Source organism: Coenobita brevimanus, chromosome 100 (assembly GCF_032717465.1).
Source record: "Coenobita brevimanus isolate Jiangsu-jjx chromosome 100, ASM3271746v2, whole genome shotgun sequence".
Classification (NCBI taxonomy): Eukaryota; Metazoa; Arthropoda; class Malacostraca; order Decapoda; family Coenobitidae; genus Coenobita; species Coenobita brevimanus.
Genome location: NC_137053.1, coordinates 1198424 through 1220390, shown reverse-complemented (window position 1 = coordinate 1220390; position 21967 = coordinate 1198424). Strand labels below are relative to the sequence as shown.

At 38.9% G+C, this 21967-nt stretch overlaps 1 protein-coding gene across 2 annotated transcripts in view; it reads left to right on the top strand.

Annotated features, from left to right (window-relative positions):
- The first annotated feature begins 2279 nt into the window (after nucleotides 1–2279).
- LOC145414708 (spliceosome associated factor 3, U4/U6 recycling protein-like) overlaps nucleotides 2280–21967 on the top strand; it is a 156945-nt gene continuing 137257 nt past the window's right edge. For both annotated transcript variants that reach the window (XM_080284234.1, XM_080284233.1), the window contains exons 1-8: nucleotides 2280–2484; nucleotides 3856–3982; nucleotides 4703–4807; nucleotides 8613–8767; nucleotides 10411–10662; nucleotides 12638–12770; nucleotides 15863–16051; nucleotides 19274–19447. In XM_080284234.1, coding sequence (XP_080140360.1) covers nucleotides 2332–2484; nucleotides 3856–3982; nucleotides 4703–4807; nucleotides 8613–8767; nucleotides 10411–10662; nucleotides 12638–12770; nucleotides 15863–16051; nucleotides 19274–19447 — 1288 coding nt within the window. In that variant the 5' untranslated portion in view covers nucleotides 2280–2331. The remainder of the gene's footprint in view (nucleotides 2485–3855; nucleotides 3983–4702; nucleotides 4808–8612; nucleotides 8768–10410; nucleotides 10663–12637; nucleotides 12771–15862; nucleotides 16052–19273; nucleotides 19448–21967) is intronic.

Genomic DNA, 21967 nt, shown 5'->3' with positions numbered 1-21967 from the left:
TGGATTTTCTTTTTCAAAATGTAACCCCGCATACCCTTCCTTTTATGCTTTGATGATGCAGACACCAAGAGATTCAAGGCTACTAAAGGGAATTATATCTGCTTTGTCAGTCTTTTCTACATGCCTTCTGCAACTTAGATTTGGAGCATGGCTAGCCACAGTGGTTTCACAAGAAGCCTATTTGGCATGTCTTGCTTCACCAGTGGTCCAAACCTTTCCTGGACTGTGCATTTGGAGATGACAGCTGTCTTCTCAAACTCTTCTCACCCTAAGTGGGTTCTAACCGGTGCACATGTCAGCTCTAGATCTCGGTTTTCAAAGCTGAAATTCCTCCTCAGTCTACAGTCTTCTCAGGGTGCATATAAACCATCCCTTTCAATTAAAGTCAAATATATAGTCAGCGCATAGCAGAAAAAGTGGTTAGATAAAGATTATAGAACATAAGAAATTTTTATATTTAAATGAACAACAAAAATGCATAATAAAACAGCCTTTTTCAAAGAAATGAAATACTAAGGATTTTTCCACAGAATATCTCTATAAACTTTTACGGCTGTCCATGGACTTCTTCATGTTGTGTGGAACTTTATCAGATGCCTCTTGAAAATCAGGATAGACAACATGAGTGGCTTTGGTCACATCATACAAATTCAATATATTGTCAGAGAATGCAGGCGGTTCATAAAGCATGAGTGGACATGCCAAAATATGTTGTGGATCTTTGTTTGGATTATTTATTTCTAAATGTCTCTGCTAGTTGTATCCAACAACTAATAAAATATAGATGCTAAGCCAGTTAGGTAATAATTTCCTAAATATTAAATATTTTATATTACTGGAAGTGTGAAAGATGAGCAGTACTGTAGCCTATATCAGGGAGGAAGCTTTGAATGGTGGATGGGAGTGCCGAGTGGCTGATGGCTATGACAGGAATGTTTATTCCTTTTGAATTGACCTCCGTTAGCAAAAAAGTTTTTGTTGTATTGGTTCTGTTATCGTTTCAACCCCTATTGGAATTCATTATTTTTCTGTTCTCCAATGGAGAGTTCTCCCAGTGAAAAGAATTTGGAGTACCAGTTACTTTAGTTAATACAGCACAGCCTCATATAGGTTAGGTTGGATTGGTTTGGTTATGGTAGGCAAAAGAATAAAATAAAATGAGATTAGGGGCTTGAATGATCATTTTACTGTCGTGTTTAACAACGATTATAACTTACCAAAACATTATATTTCTACTCTACATTTCTCTCCCTGATAAATAACCCAACGTACTGTAACCTAATCAAGCCATAAGCCTACATGGAAGCAAAAATTGTGGTACAATAACAGCCTCAACATGGGACATGATTTTCAGTGGAAACAAATTAGTCAGGTTGTGAGAGAAGCGTAGGCTATACAAAATGAGATGGTGACTGTTCTAAGCTGTAGTGCAACCAGCTTAATACAAAACCTGGAAAATCTGTGTACCTAAATTTCCGTTGGTTTTCAATGCCTCATTAAGAGAAATTGGGCCAAAGTGGCTGGCTCATTAAGTTTTAGGCCACCCATGATGAATTGTATTCCTGTAGTGGTGAACTTCATATTTCCTTCTAAGTAGCACTATCTGTTAGCTTGTCTGTCTTTCATAGTTTCTACAAACTATGGCGTTTAGTTATTATTGTATCACTAACTTTGTTCTTAAAGGTTTTACTCGAGTTTTGCAGAGAAGATGGAGTCCTAAAAGCGGCCCGGGAGCCCCATGAACAATAGAATAGACAGGAAGGATAAGCCCTAAATGTTGCAGAAGGAATTAGTTCTTTTTATTTTATTTAAATAAAAGTTCTTACTACTATATCAAGATCTTTTATTGCTGAGCAGCTGAGCTGAAGCTTGTGAGCCGAAACAACTCGTATAGTGGCAGATAAAGACTAGAGTAATACCTTATTTTATTAAAAATTGTCGAGATATATTCACTTAATTTTGGTGCGCAAAGACATCAACTATCATCAATATACCAACCACGCAAGCCGAAATATTTCATACATCGAAGTGATTGTGTACGTTGTGATAACTTCAGGACAGGTAGGATAATTTTGCTCTAAAAAGGAAATAAAGGGTTAATTTTGTTAACTATATGTCATTCTGGACACATCACTAAGAGGTTATCATCACAGGTCATTCCATTACTATGGCAACATTCATTTTATGGCTTGTGAGCAACTTTCTCATCTTTAACTGAGGCAGTTAGTGTCGCCACCATACATTTGTGTAATGTGATTTACCATTCTGATAATTTTTTTCGACAGCCTGCACGTACTACTGAAGGGAACACAAAGCACGAATACGTCTGGAATGGCAGATACAGATATGGCAAATGAATCCAAGGAAGAGGCCATGGATGCCACAGTGGAGGAAGCGAGTAGTGGTTCTGACTCGGATCAAGATGTATTAGATGATCAGGAAGAAGAGCGACTAAAACTTAAGGTCAAGGAGTTAAGGGATCAGGTAAGGTTGTATGATATACCAGTTGGTTTGGGAGGCTGTCTTAATCTATCCAAGGCAAACAAAACAAATGTTTGTAAAATTTTTGTATATGGGCATCACCAGAAGGAGCTTACAACTTCCTATTTCTTTACAGAAGTCTTCTGGCATCTTTTTAAGTATGTTGTAGTTGCAATAGTGTTTATTGATCATGAGAAGAAAATTTTCTATTATGTTCGTACCAGATCATTCTTACCATGCTTTCCCGCAGCCTGTATGACATTATAGAGTGGGTGCTGCATTAGTGTATGGTCTACCTTGACATTTACACTATAGTGTGCAGTCTACCAGGATATTTGCACTATAGAGTGCCGTTATGGTAGGATAGAATAAGATTGGTTAGGTTAGGCTGAGATAGGATAGGTTAGGTTTAGTTAGGATAGGATAGGACAGGACAGAACCTAACCTAACCTGACCTGGCCTGTCTTATCGTATCCCATACTGTCCTGTCCTGGCCAAACCGATACTATTCTGTCCTACTCTAGTTGCATGCTATATGGTAGCGTAAATGGGTAGACCGCAAACTATACTAGCACCAGTGAATGAATCTGCGGTCATTATGTGTTTGTAAACAAAAGAGCATTGTTGCAAGTTACAGAAACCATGTGCTGCATTTGTATGCTTTCCTTTTCCTATAGCTGTGGCTAATTGGTTGGATTAGGCCAGGTTCAGTTTGGTTTGGTTAGGTTAAGTTGATTAGATTGGATTAGGATAGATTAGGTCAGATTGGGCTAGTGGCCATTTTCATGAAGTTCCTTTTTTTTTTTTTTTTTTACAAAGCCATGTTGTGGTTACATGAAATATGCAGTGTGTTGTTACTAAAAGGTGCAAATAAGGAGCTGGTAACCTTATCTTCAACCTTAAAGTAGGGTGGTAGTCTGATGGTAGTTTTCAAGATTTTTTTTTTTTTTTTTTTTTTTTTTTTTTTTTTTATAGTCTGCTTTGTTAAAGTTTGGCATTCAGTAGATACGTGATTTAGGTGTTGCCGAGGGACTGCAATTAGGAATTTGTACATGCCAATAATAGAGTATTTTAGCAATCTACATTTTTTTTTTTTTTCACAGTGTCATATAGCCTAATCCTAAGGACATGTACAGTATTTATGTAATCGAGCATCAGTTATTTAATATATCAGTGGAAGTTTCAAAACCACATTGCCACCAATGTTGAGTCTGTACTGTAGTAATTTTTAGTGAAGTTAACCTATTATAGTTGAAGGAACTAGCTGGAAGGAAGGAAAGTAGGAATTAACTGCTCATAGTCTCACACATTATAGGAAACAAGTAGAATAATATAAGTTGTATATAGTTCAGTAAATTACTTTAGTCTTTTTAGCTTGCAGATAATGTATTGTATTATGATGGTCATGTTAACCTGATAGCAGCCCTAAGAGAATTACAAGAGTTGGAAGAAACTAGAAAAGCTAGGGAGAAAATGAACGAAGTCTACCCTCTGACTGCAGGTAACTACTCCTCTTATAATATATTGCAGTACTTTCTCATTAACTAAGAATATTTGCTACATATGGTATTGTAGTTTGATTGATCTATACTTATTGATTGATCTATACTTATTGATTGTAATATAATGTCATGTGAATACAGCCAGTGGTAGGTGGTGGCAACCATCATCCACTCACTTGATGTAGTGCTGCCTACTTCTTCCTTAGCCTTTATCATTCATTTTCTGTGCCTGCCCTCCTCTCTTCCTATTTCTCCCATCTTTCCTGTCACTTCTTATTGCTTTTCTTTACAGGTGGCTTTACATTGATTGACAAGCCAAATGGTTTCCTGTAAACCAAGAAACCATTTACAACGCTGGGTGGTAACCTTATAACCAAACCATACGTGCTTCCTACGTGTCAACAAGTGGGTTGGTGGAGGGTTAGTGCCCCTCCCCATAAAACAAATAACTCAAAGTCAAATGGCCACCCCTTGTGGGATTGTGGCGTCTGGCAATAGATAGATAGATAGAACTCAGACAGACTGCTTTAATGGAATATCCTACCAGTAATTCTTTTAGGTGTGTAATATTTTTTTTATATGTGCCAGTAACTTACCATCGCCTACTTTATCAGTGTTCTTTTAACTGTAAATATTTGGGAATGTGAGAAGTGAAGGATGACGGGGCCTGGGAACTGCCATTGGATCGAGCTATTTGATATCTGTCACTTCACCCACAGAGTTGTGGCTGGATTGGATTAAAGATGAGCAGAAGGTGTCCACAACACAGGAAGAGAAACAGTATATCATGGAACTTTTCGACCGTGCTGTTAAGGATTACATGAGTAAGCCTCAAGAAATATGTTTTGCTCATTACAGGTAACTCGCATGGAACACGTGGGTTTCGTTCCTACCGTGCCGTGTTCGGTGCGAAATCGCGTATATTTAAACTACTCCGTATTTTGCTCCCTAGACCCCCCAAATGTGTTGTTTTGCTGTTATCTGTCACTGGTAATCACTAGAAAGCACTTTAAGTGGTTAGAAGGTTTATTTAATGTTATAACTCACCAATACAATACTCCAGAGCAAAACTTCAACACACAAATACTGTACGTAAACACAAGGAAACATTCCGACGCCGATCATAGGTAATCATATAAATCAGGTTAACTGGTACCAGTGCTTTAACTTACAAGTACAAACCAGAACAATACATATTTAACTTAGAAGTGCAGTACTGTGATATCGAATGATTTCAGTACATAATCTGTTAGGAATGGCTGAAAAAAAAAAAAAATGTTATGAATACATTTTCACCTTTTTGATATATGTTTATGGTAGTTTCGAGTTATTTTTTACGTTATCGTTGTGCCCATGCTTGGAAAAGGGAGCGAAAGAGTTGAATTTTCAGTCCTAAATGAGAAAACTGCACGTCCTCCAAGGCTAGACTCTGCCATGGGAGAATAAAGTGGAGGGTCAGTCTGATTAGCAATAAGGAAGTTGTGTCACAACTTCCAGCTCCCACACCACGAGAATGGCTAAAAATAGAATCGTAATGCAGTTTCAGAACTAACAATAGGTCTAATTATTACGAATACAGATACAAAGCAGAAATAAATACGTTTACAGACGGGGAAAACGTACTTCTTCCGTCATAACATGTTCATCTTTATCATTTTACGTTCATCTTTATCATTTTACCTTGTTATTTTCGCAATATATATTGCTGTCTCGTAAACAGGGTGGTTGTTTGTGTTTTGCAAGGGAGGAAAAAGATTGTATTTTCTGCCTGGGTCGAGATAATGGGTGTACCTATGTGTGGTTAGGCATGGCCACGAGCGAAAAAATCGTACATCCACTCATCACGATAGCAGGTGGTGAACTGACAGATGATACATGAGAGGGTGAAGTCAAGGTCAGTCTCATGTCCCAGATTTTCGTTCACTTCCCGAAAGTTTATTCACAGTTTTCTACAAGTTGCATTGCATTAAATGATCCAAACCATTACAGTAAACCTGAGCAAATAGGTAAAGATACCAAGACAAAAATGTATTTTTCTTTTATTATAAGTCTTTAACAAACAAACAAAAAAGGCAATATTCCGATGCCGATCATGGGTAATCATATAAATCAGGTTAACTGGTTACAAGGCTTTATTTAATGCTTTAATTGCTTACAAGTACATACCAGAACAGTAAATATTTAACTTACAAATACAGTACTGTAGAAAAGCAGTACAGTAAGAGTTTAACGAACAAACAAAAAAGGCAATATTCCGACGCCGATCATGGGTAATCATATAATTCGGATTAACAGGTTACAAGGCTTTATTTAATGATTTAACTTTATTCAAGTGCTTACAAGTACAGTACATACGAGAACAGTAAATATTTAACTTACAAATACTGTACAGTATTGTGGAAAAAACGAACAAATAAAAAAGGCAATATTCTGATGCCTATCAGGTAAACTGGTTATAAGACTTTATTTCTTGTTTTAACGTTATTTAATAGTACTTTAAGTTGCACATAAACTTACCATAACAGTACAGTACTGTAAATATTTAACTTACAAATACTGTGCTACTGTACTCGGGAATGTCTCACTCACTGAATAATTTCCCGCTTAGATCGTCACGTAATCAAAACAAACCGCGCGCTGCGGTGACGTTCGAGGATTTGATCTTTCAAAGACCTCTCCTGCGTTAATTTGTAGTTTTCATAATGGTTTTTTAATCTTACGTTGTCTTATATGTATCCCAGCCCTTACCGTGTATAATTGCGAGCGCGTTCCGTGAGATCGTGTTCCGTGCGAGTTACCTGTATTTATCAAATACCCATTAGAATTTTTTTTTTTTGTGTGTGTGCCAGTTGTAATATATTTCTGTACATCGCTTTTTAGCTTGATAATGATGTAAAAATTTACTGTACATGATTAAGTGCACTTTTTAGATGGGTTTGTGGAAACATTTGAGAACTTTTACACTGTATATAATATAGTATTATTGATCCTTTTGACAGTGTTATAAGTGTCTGATGTTGAAACAAGTGTTGTCTGTCCTAGTAAATATCAAACAAGAACGTTCTCCCTACGTGTCAAGTGGGGTTGGTGGAGGATTAGTGCCCCTCCCTGTAAAACAATAAACTCTAAGCCCTTGGCCACCCCGTTCGGGATACATGGCATCTGGCAATGAATGAATGAATCTTATACAGAACTAAGATTTCAGTGATTACAAAGGATGTAGTACTGTATTAGCAAAAGTTAGTTATTAATGGTTAAGAGGTTAAAGAAGATTACCTCTTATCCTGTCAGCCTTGACTCTGTGCAGTCCACACAGATTCTTCAGCAATCATATTTCACTGCTTTTACTCTTGACACTATCCTTTGACGCCCTGCCAGTATCACACGCATACATTAATGTAGACGCTGACTCATCTTAGTGCATCCCTCCTGCAGCCTCCTCACTTAAGAGTATTAAAACATTCATAGCACCAGCTCTCCTGCTTTCCATTTCCTTTCCATGTTTACTTTTTTATTCCCCCCCAGCACTGCACCAGGATACTCAATACTTAACAGTGCCTCGCCAGTTCATCTCCCTCCATTGTCCACCACTTTACACTGAGAATCTTTCAACAACATTCACTTTACTTTATAAATTTACTTTCAAGACAGGATGCTCGCAAACATTCACAAAACTCCACACCAGTCAGCAAAGAACACTGCATTATCTGCATCTGTCAGGTCTGAAATCATTTCTTCACCACAAATTACCATTTCCACTTTTCTCCACAGCTCAAATCTTGACTTCTCTCAACAGCCTGTCTATATACAGTAAGCCTTGATATATCAAACTAATTAGGGGAAAAAAGCTGACAATATAGCTGATATTCTTTAAGGAGGGACTATAATGATCCCTGATTGTGATGTATACCAAATTTTGTTTGGTGGATGCTGAACAGAATTGTACATGTTCACAGTTTTGTTGAAATTTTGTTTGGGTTTATACTGTGTCCTTTGATAATGTATGAATAAATTCATGATATTTTCAGTCAGTAACAGACAGCAAAAAAAAAAAAAAAAAAAAAAAAAAAAAAAACAGTAAAAATTACTCGTTATTTACCTTTCATTTGGACTGGTGGCTATGTCTCCTCATAAATCAACCTTTTTGATATATTTGAAGGTAGTTCAGTAGGCTCAAAGAGGTTGATATAGCTGAAATATGGATTAACAAGGTTAATATAGTGAGGATTTACTGTAAATTGAATAACAATGAAGACATACATATCCTTGACTCACTTATGCACTGTTACTGAATTACTCCATTTACACTTACAGATCCTTCTTTACCATCTTGAAAACTCTACAGCATTCAGTAGCTTTCTGGCCACACCATACATATGTGAAACTTTCCATTATCCTTCTTTGTTCATCTTCTTAAGCACCTTTACTTAATCCATAAATGCCTAAACACCTTAAAGTCTCTCAGATGCTTTCTCCACTAATTTTTGCTGCAAATAATGATCCACACATCCCCTGTCATCCCCAAAACCATATTCACACACCCTGTATTTTAATATACTCCATACCTTCTTAATAATTATGCCTCCATTCAGTTTTAAAGAAACCCTTTTTTTTTTTTTTTTCCCTTAGATGTGGGATTGTGGGTGGAGTATGTTATGTTCATGCTGGGGTGTGGTGACCTGGAAGCCACAAGGAGTGTGGGTGAACGTGCCCTAACTGCTGTTGGCACACATGTTGCAGAGGGCATTCTAGTTTGGCAGGTTGTCCTGATGGTGGAGAAGCAGGTAAGTTCTGTAGGAACAGTAACTGAAACTGGTAGGGATACACTGGAAATCTGTTGGATGTCTGGTAGCTGTTTAGGTTGTCTTTGTAGATAGCTGGAAAAGCACTCCAGTATTTAGACGTAACTGGATGTTTCCAGTGTGAATTAGTGTTCATTAAAAGCAGCTATATTGTAACCAATAGGTTATTCAAAATAATTTGATGAATATCTTTATAGTAATGAATTTATTTATAGTACTGTACTGATTTTACTCAGAGTTACTCCATACCAGAAATATTCGTCACATAAATGTATTGAGAGAATAATTCAAAACTTCGGCAGGCTCTAGTCATCTTGAAATTTGTCTTTAATCGAATTTTAGTTAATGCATTGCTTAAAATAATATTTCCATTTAAATGTGTACCCATTATGTTTCATGAGCTGGGAAAAGAGCAGCAAAATGGCAGCTGACTGGGCAACATGGAGGCAGTTTATTTGTGGCCACTCTTTTTGGGATTAAGGCGTCTGGCTATAGATAGATAGAAAATAGTATTTGTACCAGTAGCTGCAAAGTGAAAATACTGATGTTTTCATCATCATTATCATCACCATGATTCTTGACCCTTTTTCCTACATCAGGATGAGGTAGGATCCAGTGATCAAGAAAAGATTAAGTACAGAAGTGTAGAGCTATCAACAGTATCCCCAGCAAAATAGGCCAAATATTCTATTACTCCTCAATCAAGCTCACAGAATTGTGGAACCACTTCTCAGGTCCAGTCTTTTTGACTAACTTTCTGGTAACTCTCCTTACAAGTACTGTACACCAAAAGTACAGCTTCCAGACAGAGTCAGTCTGCCATTCATCAAACCAGAAAGGGGGTGGCAAGCTCCTGCCACACAATGAAGAATTAGGGAATGTCCATCTTAGACTTTGTGGTACAGTACATTCATTTCCAGTTTGGAATGTAGTCACTGACAGTATATCTGTTCACAAGCAAACTTTCCACAACGTTTAATTGAGGTGTATATTTTATCTGATTCCCTGTCAGTAGTGTTGTTTACATACATACATTATCTAATCCTGTGTTGCCCCATGAGGAGCATAGGAGGCCGGGGATGGACGAGTTGGTCCTGACATTAAGATGAGAGTGACCAGCCTCACACATCCCTAAGTGGCATTACGTGGACATTAACCCCAACCATCCCTTGGATATAAACCTGCATCAGCTCAGTCTGATTGGAGCATCTTAATTACCCACTACACCACCAGGTGTCATAGTTTGATTATATGGTTACACCACATAGTGTAGTAAATGGTTTCCTGGTCTATAGGAAACCATTTGGCTTGTCACTCAGTGTATAGTCACCCATAGACAGAAGGAAGAGGAAAGAAAGAATGAAAGAAAGACAGAAGAGGAAGGAAGGAAAGAAAGAAGGAAAAGGGGAAAGGGCAGTCACACGAGAGCAGCACTACATTGAGTGAGTGGATGGTGAGTGTTGTTTTAGAAGGCAAATACTGTGTAGTACTTTCATAGGCTATGGAATGTGCATTCTTGTACTTTATACTGTTCAGTACGTTTAATCAGGCTATGTAATGTGTGTTTCCTGTACATTATATATAAAGATGACTTAATTGTTTTATTTTATTTTATTTATTTTCAGGTTTTTGCAGGTCTTCAGAAACCTTGTGCAGTTCCATCAGAACAAGATCTTAAGGATCAAGAAAAGCAGCTTTGCAGAATCCAAACACTTTACAGAAGACAAATGAGAGTTCCTCTTCTAAACACTGACTCTGATTCACTCATAGAGGAAGCAAATGATTACTTTGAAGGTGGTATTGAGATCCATATGAAGGATGACTTAAAGAAGTCTCAGAATAAACTTCAGGAGAAGGTCCCATTTGAAGATGAACTAGTAAGTCTATTTTACCATATTGTATTTTGTTTTTGATGCACAGTATTATTGAGGTAGTTATGTTTTGTTGAATGAAGAGACAAAGTGGTGAAGGATTTTGTGTACCTACAGTAGGTGCAGTAGCAGTAGAGAGAGAATTGTGCAAAGCAAGTGGAAACTAGAGTATCACAGGGAATGAAATTGGGAAAGAAATGGATGTTTGAGTTTGGAGGCTGTAAGAGGATTGCATAAAAATGTATTATCGCCCACATAAAAGTATGGGTGTGAGATTGAGGTGTAGCATGAGTAGCTACGAAAAGTCAGGGGTAAGAGCTATGGAAATGGAATTATTGTGTAAAGTGTGTGGAGTTTGTAGAGTGAATAGGATAAAAATTAACTAAGGTGATTCATGAAAGATGAGGAATAAGGAAGTCTGTTGGCAGTAGTGTTGTAGAGCATGTGCTTAGATGGTATAGCTGTATGAAGAAAATGGATGTAAATTGAATAGTGTAGCAGGTTTATGTCAGTGAGTCTGAAGGTGGGAGGAGGTACGGTAGGCCAGAGGAAAGTGGATAGATATGGTACTGTATATAAATTTGTAAGAAAAAAATGTATGAAGATTGATGAGACTAGAAAACTGACAGAGGATGAAGTGTTTGGATGAATTATATATGGAGGAGCAAATGACAAGCCCCCCTCCACTCTCCTTTTTTTTTTTTTTTTTTTTTTTTTAGCTGGGCTCTTATGTGATGAGTAACATGAAGGATATCTGTTGAAATCTCTTCCAAAATTATGTGCAGATTGCTACATCTGAGGTGGTCAGGATTTTGGGGGTTTGGATGGTAGGTGTATGGCCCATTTCACCGGGCTTGCTGTTTGGTTTTCCCTGTGTTGTGTTTCTCTGCTAATGTTTTCTTGGCCTTACTTCATCCAGTTCTTAAGTGGGGGAAAAAAAGCCAGGATGATGACAATGACGATGGAGACGCACAAGATTGTTACTAGATTAATACCACAGGGAGCAAGGTATAGTTCAGCTACCCCAGACCTTACACTGTGGTCATTCACACTTGCCACACAAACCATATAAGAAACTGTATGTAACCTATCTTCAGACTGGTCTCATAGTCATATCCCTTGAAACTGACAGTGCAGCCCAAGAACAAGAGTGCTTACAGAAAATGCAAGACCATTTAGGAACAGTACACACACACACACACACACACACACACACACAGTTAGAGGAAGGTCCAGTGATAATGATGAGGAAAAGGAGATTAAGTACAAAAAAGAAAGAAGGCAAGATGATGATGTGGCAGGCTCAAGGGGTTGGGTATTCTGCATATATATTAGAAAATTTGTATTAACTCCTCAGTATAGTAGTCAGCACAACTGTCTCTAAAGGAACAGACCTGGTTTAGACTCTGCTGGTAGGTGAAGGTACCCACCGTCCACCCACTCATTGTAATGCAACCTTCAGATGGAAATATTGAGTAATAAGCCAACTGTTTTGCCTATAATTGCAGAAACCAGGTACTGTACTGTGTTGGATGATAATCATGCAACCAGAGAGATACCTGGTTATATAGTGGGTTAAGGTACTCATGTTGAATGGTGCCTTTAAGGGTTACCATTTGAGGGTTGGTTGGGATTCACTGCTCACTTAATGCCACTGAAGGGATAAGTGAGGCCAGTCACCCTGCCATAAATGTCAGAACTGAGTAGCCTAACCCAGGATGCCTACACTATGATATTGATGGGGCTAAAAAGAATTGGAAAATTAAGGTAAATAGAATTTTACCATTGCTCTTACCTGTCAATGATAGATTGCAGAAATATTTCCTTAGTCTGTCTGCCACATTACTGAACTTTCATCCATTATCACACTGACATCTTGACTTCATATCACCTCCTCACATCCCTGGCATACTGATTTTTTCCTCTGGCTTCCCGATTGCTCAGTAGTGCTACTGGTTCCCCATGAATGGTAATGTTTCAGATTCGTGCAACTGATGACACTGAGAAATTGGCAGTTTATCGTCGGTACATCACTCATACCAAAGAAGTGGATAATCCTGCAGCTGTGCAGAACCTTTACGAAAGGGCCATTGCAGATCATTGCCTTGATGCTGGTAAGAGTTAGAGTGTATGTGACATGATTGTATTAAGCAACAGTTAACATTATTAAGAATGAGGAATGTTGTGTAGCTTGAACACAAACAAATCTGAAATCATCTCAACAGAACTGTTGAGCTGCAAAATATTATTGTTAATACAATATAGCCATGTGTTAGATGATGGAGAGGGACATCTTCATGCAATGGCACAGATATATATATCAGTATATAGTGACCCCATTGTATGTGTGGCTCCCTATGGTTTGATTCTAAGTACATGGATGAAAAAAACGGTGCCAAGAGCGTCGTATGCATGGGAAAAGCATTCCAGTTCATCACACTAGTATCATACCAGTGCCTGTGTTGGCTTGGGTTTGGGGACTTTTGAAGCTATCAACACAATGATGTCACGGCTGCCTTGGTGGTCAAGATTCCTCTGTGCATCCTTCTTCCCATTCCATCACATGAAGTGATAATGCTGACTAGAGCTAACTAGCCATGCTGATGCACTCTGTCTTTTTAACTGTGTTACAGTACTTTTACTTCACTGTGTCTTGTGGCACTAGCCATTATCATGATTTAGTATGGCTTCTCAAGAACATGACGGACCTATGTAAAAAGGCTGTTCTCTAGCAGAAAAGACAGAAATGTTACATCACCTGAACAGGCATGAATGAGTTTGTGATGTTGCTAAGGTCTTTAGCTAATGTGAATAATCTACACTGCAACTGTGCAGAAGAACTGTGAGGGTATTGAGCACACCTTACAGTTAGAAGCTGAGGATGTAACTGAAATGCTGAAGTTGGTCATTATTCTAATCATTTGTGAAAGGGAAAATATTTTTATGAGAGTATTGCATGACCAGAGATGGTTAAATACTTGTGAATGCTAGTAGCTACCCAAGAGGAAGATGCTAAAGAAATTTATGGAATGGTGTTTTGTGTAGTGCAGTTTCAATCCTTCTGTATATAGGCTATTGAAGAGGCGGTTTCAGAAGTTTGTGCATCACTACACGTGAGGAACTACAGGGGCAAGGCATGTAGCGCAGACACGGCAGCGGCAGACTCATTTCCTCCCAAATTTCACAGGGCTTGGGAGGGAATGAGGTGTGCCAGATTTTTTACATAGGTGAGACTGGTTTGTTCTGGAAGCACCTGCCTTTCTCTCCATTCCTGACTCCAGTTGAAAGAGGGCTGTCAGGCTCAAGGCTAGTTAATAATGACTTAGAGTGCAGAATCCAAACTTTTTCACTGAACTGAGATATAATATTGGTGATTCTAGCATATTTGCTAATACCAGACTGATTCCAGTATTTGATCTCAGAATTGGCAAATAAGATATTTAAAAAACAAAAATGGTACCCATTTTTTTAAAGCAAATGTATATTAGCATTTTTTTTCTAATCCAGTTTGCAAATTCATAGCTCAGATGTTGGAATCAGTTTACAATTGGGTGCAGAAGGTGAGAAGTGTGAACATTGGGGTTAAGCTTGTGAGAGGCAGACCAAAAAAAGCCTGGGGCAAGGTTATAGAGCGACCTCAGAGAAAAGAGAGTAAATAGGAAGATTGTCAGAAATTGAGTAACATGGAGAGTCGCCAGTAACCCATACCGCGCTAGCGACCTAGATCCATGATGTCATCATCATCATCCGGACCTCCTTTCCCACCCTAGGGCAGGGTGAGAAGTAGCAACGTCCAGACAGCCCAAGTTTTCCCACTCCAATGGGCCACACTTCTATTCACTCATCATTCCAGCCCCCGGAATCCTGGCTCTATCTGATACGCCCCAAACTTTCACCACATTCTGTAGCTTCACGTAAACGTATCCGATAGTCAGTCCAAATGCTGTCATGTTAAAAGGGAGTGCCAAGTCTCTGATCCTTCACTTCTTCTCACAACATTCATCCAGCCAGCTCGATCTCTTGTCAGTCACCTTGCCTAACCGACTTCCGTACCTCTCCATGTCCCTCTCTAAAATGCCAGTGACGTGGATCTCCATCCTGCAGCATTAAGAAGTCATTGCAATTAAGCAAAGTAAAATGGAAGGTGCAGTAATAACGTATCTTGCTAACTTCAGACATTTCTCCGTTACACCTGCAACACAGATTTAGGAGTGCAGGAGGTGAGTGATAGTCTTCACAAGCTCACTCTGCAGTCAGTAACCTTGAAGATTTCAGAAGTCGAGTGGCACAAACCCGACTCGATTCAACCAACTTTCTGGCTTTGGCGATTAGTTTTGTTAGTGCCAGGGATCTTATTTTGATGTATTAAGCCTATTTAGCCACAAAAAAAAAAAAAAAAAAAAAATCTAATATCGGTTCACAAGCTCACAGCTGCTCTCTGCTCTCGGTAACCTCAAAGATTTCGTAGGTAGAGTGGCACCAATCCGACTCGATTCAACCAACTTTCTGGCTTCAGCGATTACTTATATTAGTACCAGGGATCATATATTGATGTATTAAGCTCATTTAGCCGGGGATAAATAAAAACAAAATCAGCCAGCGTAGAGGGATATCATTTCCCCCCTCCCCATTGACCAATGCTGATGCATGTAAGCATTTTGGAGCCTTCATAAACAATAAACAATTCATTTACTATTTTGATCATTGTTTACAGTTGCTGTTGTTACATAACACAGATCAGTCTGGCTGAGCAGACCCATCAGCCACAGTTATGCAACTGCCCCAGTGGGGTAATTCTGTAGATTCCCAGTACCATTGATGTGTGTCTGTGGCTTAGTGTAAAAACACTCCTCAAAAATTTTGCTGCTCTTCTGTGACATTACTGCTGAGGGTATATGAAATTGGAGGGGGAGTGAAAGAAAGGGAAAAAAGAACGTCATTCACTTTCAGGCATAGATCCATGGTGGTGTTACAGTGCTAGTTTTGACTTGATTTTATCCTTATATAAGTCTGGATAATTGAATGAATGATCAAGGTGGATAAAACAGAAATAAAGGCCTTAGATGATAAAACATTGTTGAATGGTTGCATGATTTAATAACATTTGGATAAACAACCATCCAGTGTATTTTGCTAATTTGCCTTGTGCTCAGCTCCACTCCTGTTAAGTTTGAATTTATTATATACATATCATATGCATTACCAGGTCTGTGGGAAGAATACGTCAGATTTGTTATGCATCAGTTTCCGGGAATGGACTACGTGGTCTTACCAGTATGTGAACGGAGTCAGAGAAATTGTCCCTGGTCAGCTGTTCTCTGTGAGCTCCACATTACAGCTCTCCAAATGTTTGCCGTTGAGGGACAGGAAGAGGCTACTGCTGCTAAGATTAAAGGTCAGAGTAACTATAATTTACATACAGTACGGTAGTTGGCAAAGTGTGTAGGTGCTGTGTTTAGTTTGTGATGGTTATAATTGCTGGGGGTAAAAGAGTCTGAAATTTAATTAGTGTAAATATCTCAGTATAATTATTTGTTATCAGTAATATAGAGGTTTAATAGAATCATAGTCTACTTACACAAACCTCCATTCTTCCTGTTTCTCACCATTCTCTCAGGAATGCAGTGGAAAGAGTTAAAGGTTTTTGTTTCTTCATATTCCAGTAACTCATTTTGGGTACTTGCAGCCTAGTCAGAACATAAAGAAACCACATTGTTCTCCAGTATGTATGAATCCACTTTTTGTAGACCTCCAAAAAATTTTTACTGTTATTGTTTCCTGGCTTCTATACAGTTTTCTCTCTACCTTTGTTCTGTGTAGCCTCCCACTGTAAAGTAAGGTAAATCTCTTTCCCTCCAGATATTAAGAGGTCAATCTGACTGCTTAGAGGAGGTTGAGGAGAACATATGTGACCAAGAGTGCTGAGACAAAGAGTGTAAATATGCTCCCTGAGTGTCTGTAGTGTAAACTTCCTGGTAACATTTGTGGGTTCTGTTTTTCAGCGGTGTCTTGAGAGTGGGATTACCAAAACATCATTCATTTGCACTGTAAATGCTTACAACACACCCTGCATCTACACCACTGAATTTTGTTCGTTTTCTGCCTTGTGTTTAACTGTGCCTTACAGTTCTTGCTGTTAGTTTATATACTATACATATATACTGTGGATTCTCGAATTTTGATAGTTCAGAATTTGATTAATCAAATTTCAATGCATTTTGGAGTGGTCTGCCTACCTCACTTTTCGATGCAAAGTCGCGTATTTCGATGCTTTCAGGGCCAGACTCCAACCAAAACAAGCAAAGATAATATTTTTGATGCGAACCAAAATGCTAGAAGTGAAGGAAAATTATAAGAAAAAGTATGAGCCTAACCTAATATCGTATGTGACGTGTCAAGAAGAGAATGAAAATCAACATCAGTTATTCATATGTGGAGCACACGATGATAAGGTTCTGAGACAATTCAACATCGTCAATTTGCCGTCAGATAATTCCCCATCAAAACATGGACGATTTCCTGTCAGGACAATTCACACCCTGGACTATTCCAGGGTGTGATACCTACAGTATCATTAATTAGTAGTCAATACTTTAATAACTCGAAGATATAACAAGAGAAGTTAAAGGGAAAGTATCAATAATAGAAATACTAAAACAAAATGAATCACAGGTGGTAGCGAATACAGTAGGCAGAATACTGAAACGAAGAGAAGTACAGTAGTTATGAATATAAGGAGCAACATGGAAATGAACAATAGAGACAGAGAAAAAAAAAAGTCATGTTGTTTAAGGACAAGAGCCCCCGGGTGGGAGTAGGCACCAACAACAAGCCATGTGCAAGGTGATGTTCTTTTGTCGGCGGCCATCTTGCGATTGTCCTGCCAGCAGCCAGCCCTCTACAACCAAGTGCCTCACTTTCAGCCTGTATCTTCCATGTATGGACGTGCATTTCACTGCAATTTAGTTGTATGTATTTTCTTTGTATTTTTGTCACAACTCACTTGTTTCAAGATGGCCAGCACGGGTGGTTCTTTGGGTAGCAGTGGTAATGGACAAGAGCAGCCTGTCACCTTTAAATCTTCGCAGCCAAAGGAGAAATGGCAATACAGGAAAGGGCAGAGATACACCAAGTATACACTTGACAGTATGGCAATACAGTGCAGAACTACAGTTACTTAACCACAGTTATAGTTTATAAAGTTTACAGGGGGTTTGGGCAAAAAATCATGATTTTACGTAGTTTGGTTCAGAGGCCCCGGATCCAAACTAATTTTTCCCATAAGAAGTTCAATTTAAATTTCGATTATTTGAATTTCGCGGTGATTTTTAGGTACCCATGCCCATCGAAATTCAAGAATCCACTGTATAGAGAGAGAGAGAGAAAGAGAGAGAAATGTATATGTGTATGATATGTATGTATGCATATGCTGTGTATACTTTGGAGTGAATGTGGATGTGATAGAAAGTGTTAGGAAATATACATTGAGGTAGTTTGGCCATGGAGAGAGGATGGAGAGTGAGAGACTAATGAGGAGAGTGAATGCGAGTGAGTTGGAGGGGAGGAGAAGGAGGGGGAGGCCGAGGATGAGATGTAGGGATGGAGTGGAGAGGTGTATGAGAGAAGTGGATGTGAGCTGGGAGCAAGGCAGTGAAGTGACATTGAACGGGGCGACATAGAGGCAATTTGTTTGTGGCCACCCCTTTTGGGATTGAGGTGTCTGGCAATAGGTAGCCTCGATAGATCTATTGATAGATCATTGATAGGTATTTTTTTCTTGATTTGAATGATTGGTGTCCTTTATTTTGGAAAAATATGCTGTGTTATGGGAGGACATTGTTGATTTCCTCTTGCTTCTCATTTATTGTGAGAGGTCTATAACAGTTGAGTTTCTCACATCATTTTTGTACCCAACATGCTCTGTTATGTTCATTGTTTTTCATTGATGAGCAGTTAATGTGCTTTGTGCAGGTAGCATAGTCTGGTTGCACATAAACGCTTTATCACTTTCAAGAAGATCGCAGCTTATTGTGGGGGAAGTCATTATCCTCTTGTCTTATTGCTCAGCATCTCATAGTTTACCCTTCCTGCCATCATGTGTTATAGATGGCCTTGTACATTACACATACCTGTGTTGGAATGACCTTTAGTCGGGATCATTCACTCTGGAGTAGCTGGGTTTCATTCTCACTTGGCCACCGTAGTATGAATGAAGTGGTCCTTGCCAAGGGTCATAGCCCTACATTTGTCACCTAGATACAGTCCTCTGAAACTCATAGCCGACAGGTTACAGAAAACACTCCCACTCACATCCATTGCAGCGGGGGGTTGCATAGATCAGCTCTGCTCCATCAGACAGTACTCAGGGGACGTCTTCTTTTTGCAGTCTAGAGATTCATTCTGAAAATCAAGCAATAACATATTTGTTCTCTGTACAGTATAAACTTCCTATATGAAAGTACTGTGGCATACTTCATACTCTGTCCAATGAAATCCATCTTGAATTGTTTAGAACTTGAATCCACATGTAGCACCATAAAGTATTCATCTTCATTTCGTTCATGTTTTTTAGTCACTGCAGAAGTCAATGTTATTTTTTTCTTCTTTTGCACTTTAGGAGCTCTGGAGAAAGGTATTGGGTGTGGCATCCAATCTGGGAGTGATGCGACATGCATGTGGATGGCTTACCTGGTATTCTTACGACGGCAGATTAAGTGGGACCAGCCACATGACTCACAGCTGACATTCTTCAGAATTGCAGCTGTACAGGCTATAGACTTTATTGATAAATGTAAGTACAGTATAGGAGACAGATATGGGAATGACAGGGGTGTACTTTAACCCTTCCACAACAGTGGTACCCTTTTTATTTTGTTCTTGCTATTGCCAGAGAGATGCCTTTCTGTGGTAACACCAAAATGCATACCTGAGTGACTCCAGTGCCCGGTTATACAAGTGTACCTCATCTCTCTTCCTATCACCTGAAGTGAAGGATGGTGGACTGCCTGAGGACAGCTTTAGCCTGTAGTCTGCTGGGTTCACATTTCAGATGAACTTGGGGCTACAGCTACTGCTACTGCTATTTCAATTATCCCTAAACAGTTTTAATCCGATTGAGAGAGGCTTCTAGTAGTGAAGTGAGTACGGTAGTAATTGTCTCTATTATCCTCATCGCTGGAGGTTATTTGTGTTTCATTCTACCTGCTGCTAGATTATTTTATGCAGCATGAAAGAAACACCTCATGTAGGAGGGGTCGGGTAATGAAGCTTTTGAAAAGATGACTGTTAGAAGTATAATAGCACTGTGTTGTAGCAAACTGGGAGAAACATTCCGCTCTTTAAGTTTTTATTGAAAATTAAATGTAACTGGTTGGTTGGGTTATGTGAAGAGATGAAAGATAGAGTTTTGGGATGAGCATCTTATTTCTGAATTGCAATTGTTGAACAAGTTTATGGATATGAGAGTGCATTGTGGGCCAGAATGTAGCACTGGGAGTTCTGTATGCAAGAGAATACATGTATTCATTGATGCATTCTGTATGATTATTTTCAATACAGTGTTTACAGAAAGACCATGCATGCTGATTACATAGAATTTGGAGTTGCTAGCAATCATACTGAATGTTTCTTAGGTAGAAAAATCTTCTTGGATGTGTCTTAGGTAGAAAAATAATCTTGGAAGCATGTTAAAGATGTGAAAGTAATTGGTGGGAGGAGTGTGCCCCACAGCACAAGTTGTGTGTCTGTCATATAGTACTGAAAAGGAGGAGGGACAGGGAAAGAAAAAAGTACGGATCCCGAGAAGATTGAGTATAGAGCCAGAAGAATCAGGAGTAGGATGTATTTGATGATGAGATGTGCAGAATGGAGGAGACTGCATGGGACAGTGTTTATGACAAAAGGGTGACAGTAGGGCTCACCAAGACATGGTATCACCTCCTAAAAGCAGTGGACAGAGATTGTGGTAAGAACTGTCCATATGGTATACTGTTTTGCCAATTTCATCATTTTATCTGATACCAAACTAATATCAGTATGTATAATCTTCACCAGATATTTTTATCTACCTTACTTTATTCCATCCAAAGACACTTTTTAACTTTGTGTCAATGTTTCATTTCTTCACTAATTTACTTCAGACAGGGTACAGTTGTTTCTTTGGCTAGTACACTGGGGTGCCTGTTTTATTAAACTGTTTTAGGCATTTAATAGGGTTTATGGGCCATGGTGTCAAAGGTCAAACCATACAAGCAAGCACATTTATCAGCAGCAGCAGTAGCAGTAGTAGTGGTAGTAGCACCATATTACCATAGTAGTAGTAATAATAGCAGTAGGAATAGTAGTAGTATTAGTTGTAGGAGGAGGAGGAGTAATAATAGTAATAGTAGGAGTAGTTGTAGTAGTAGTAGCCTAGTAGTTACAACCCAGTCTCATCTGGACATGAACCCCGTGATCTGCAGGAAACTAATACTGCAGTCCACCATCTTCATTTTGGGAGGTGAGAGTGGGTTAGAGAGTTGAAGGACATTGTGCATTTTAGCAGCATCTCCATCTGGGTGCATCGTTACCATTGTGGGTTGATGTTTCTCTCCAGCACCCACATATTTTGTGAAATTAGACAACACAGATCTGTAGTTTACTTTTATTTTTTTCCAACTAGGAGATGACAGCTAATTACATAACAGGCTGCATTACAAAAAACATGTCAGTTGCTTAGAGAAATTGATAATTTTTATTTATGTATTAGCTGTTTTCTACCCATCCCTCATCTAGTTCTTTATTTCCCCATCAGAAATGTAGGGGCACGGGGTTAAATTAATTACCGTACTCCATAATTGACTCAATCAGATACGTTTTTGTGAAGCTGCAGAATGTGGTGAATGTTTTTGGCGTATCCAGTAGAGCCAGGATTCTGGGGGCTTGAATGGTGAGTGAATGGAAGTGTGGCCTATTTGGACTGGGCAAGTTTGTGCTGTCTGGACATTGCAACTCCTCACCCTGCCCTTGGATAGGAAAGGAGGTCCAGATGATGATGATGATGATGATGACTCCATAATTATACATTAGGTGAAAGTGATAAGTTGCTAGCCCTTGAACAGTGACATGCAGAACTGAAGAATACTATGAAAGGTTGAAGAATGGGAATGCTGCAGGTGTTGATGATTTACAGTATTTGCTGACATAGTAAAAGATGATGGAGAAAGTAGGAATGAAAATTTTGGGTTATACTGTACAGTATGTGCTAAAAGGTCTGAATCAGCAGAGTGTTGCCGGTGGATTAGAAAGCTGTGATTGTGTGCTTGTGCAAAAA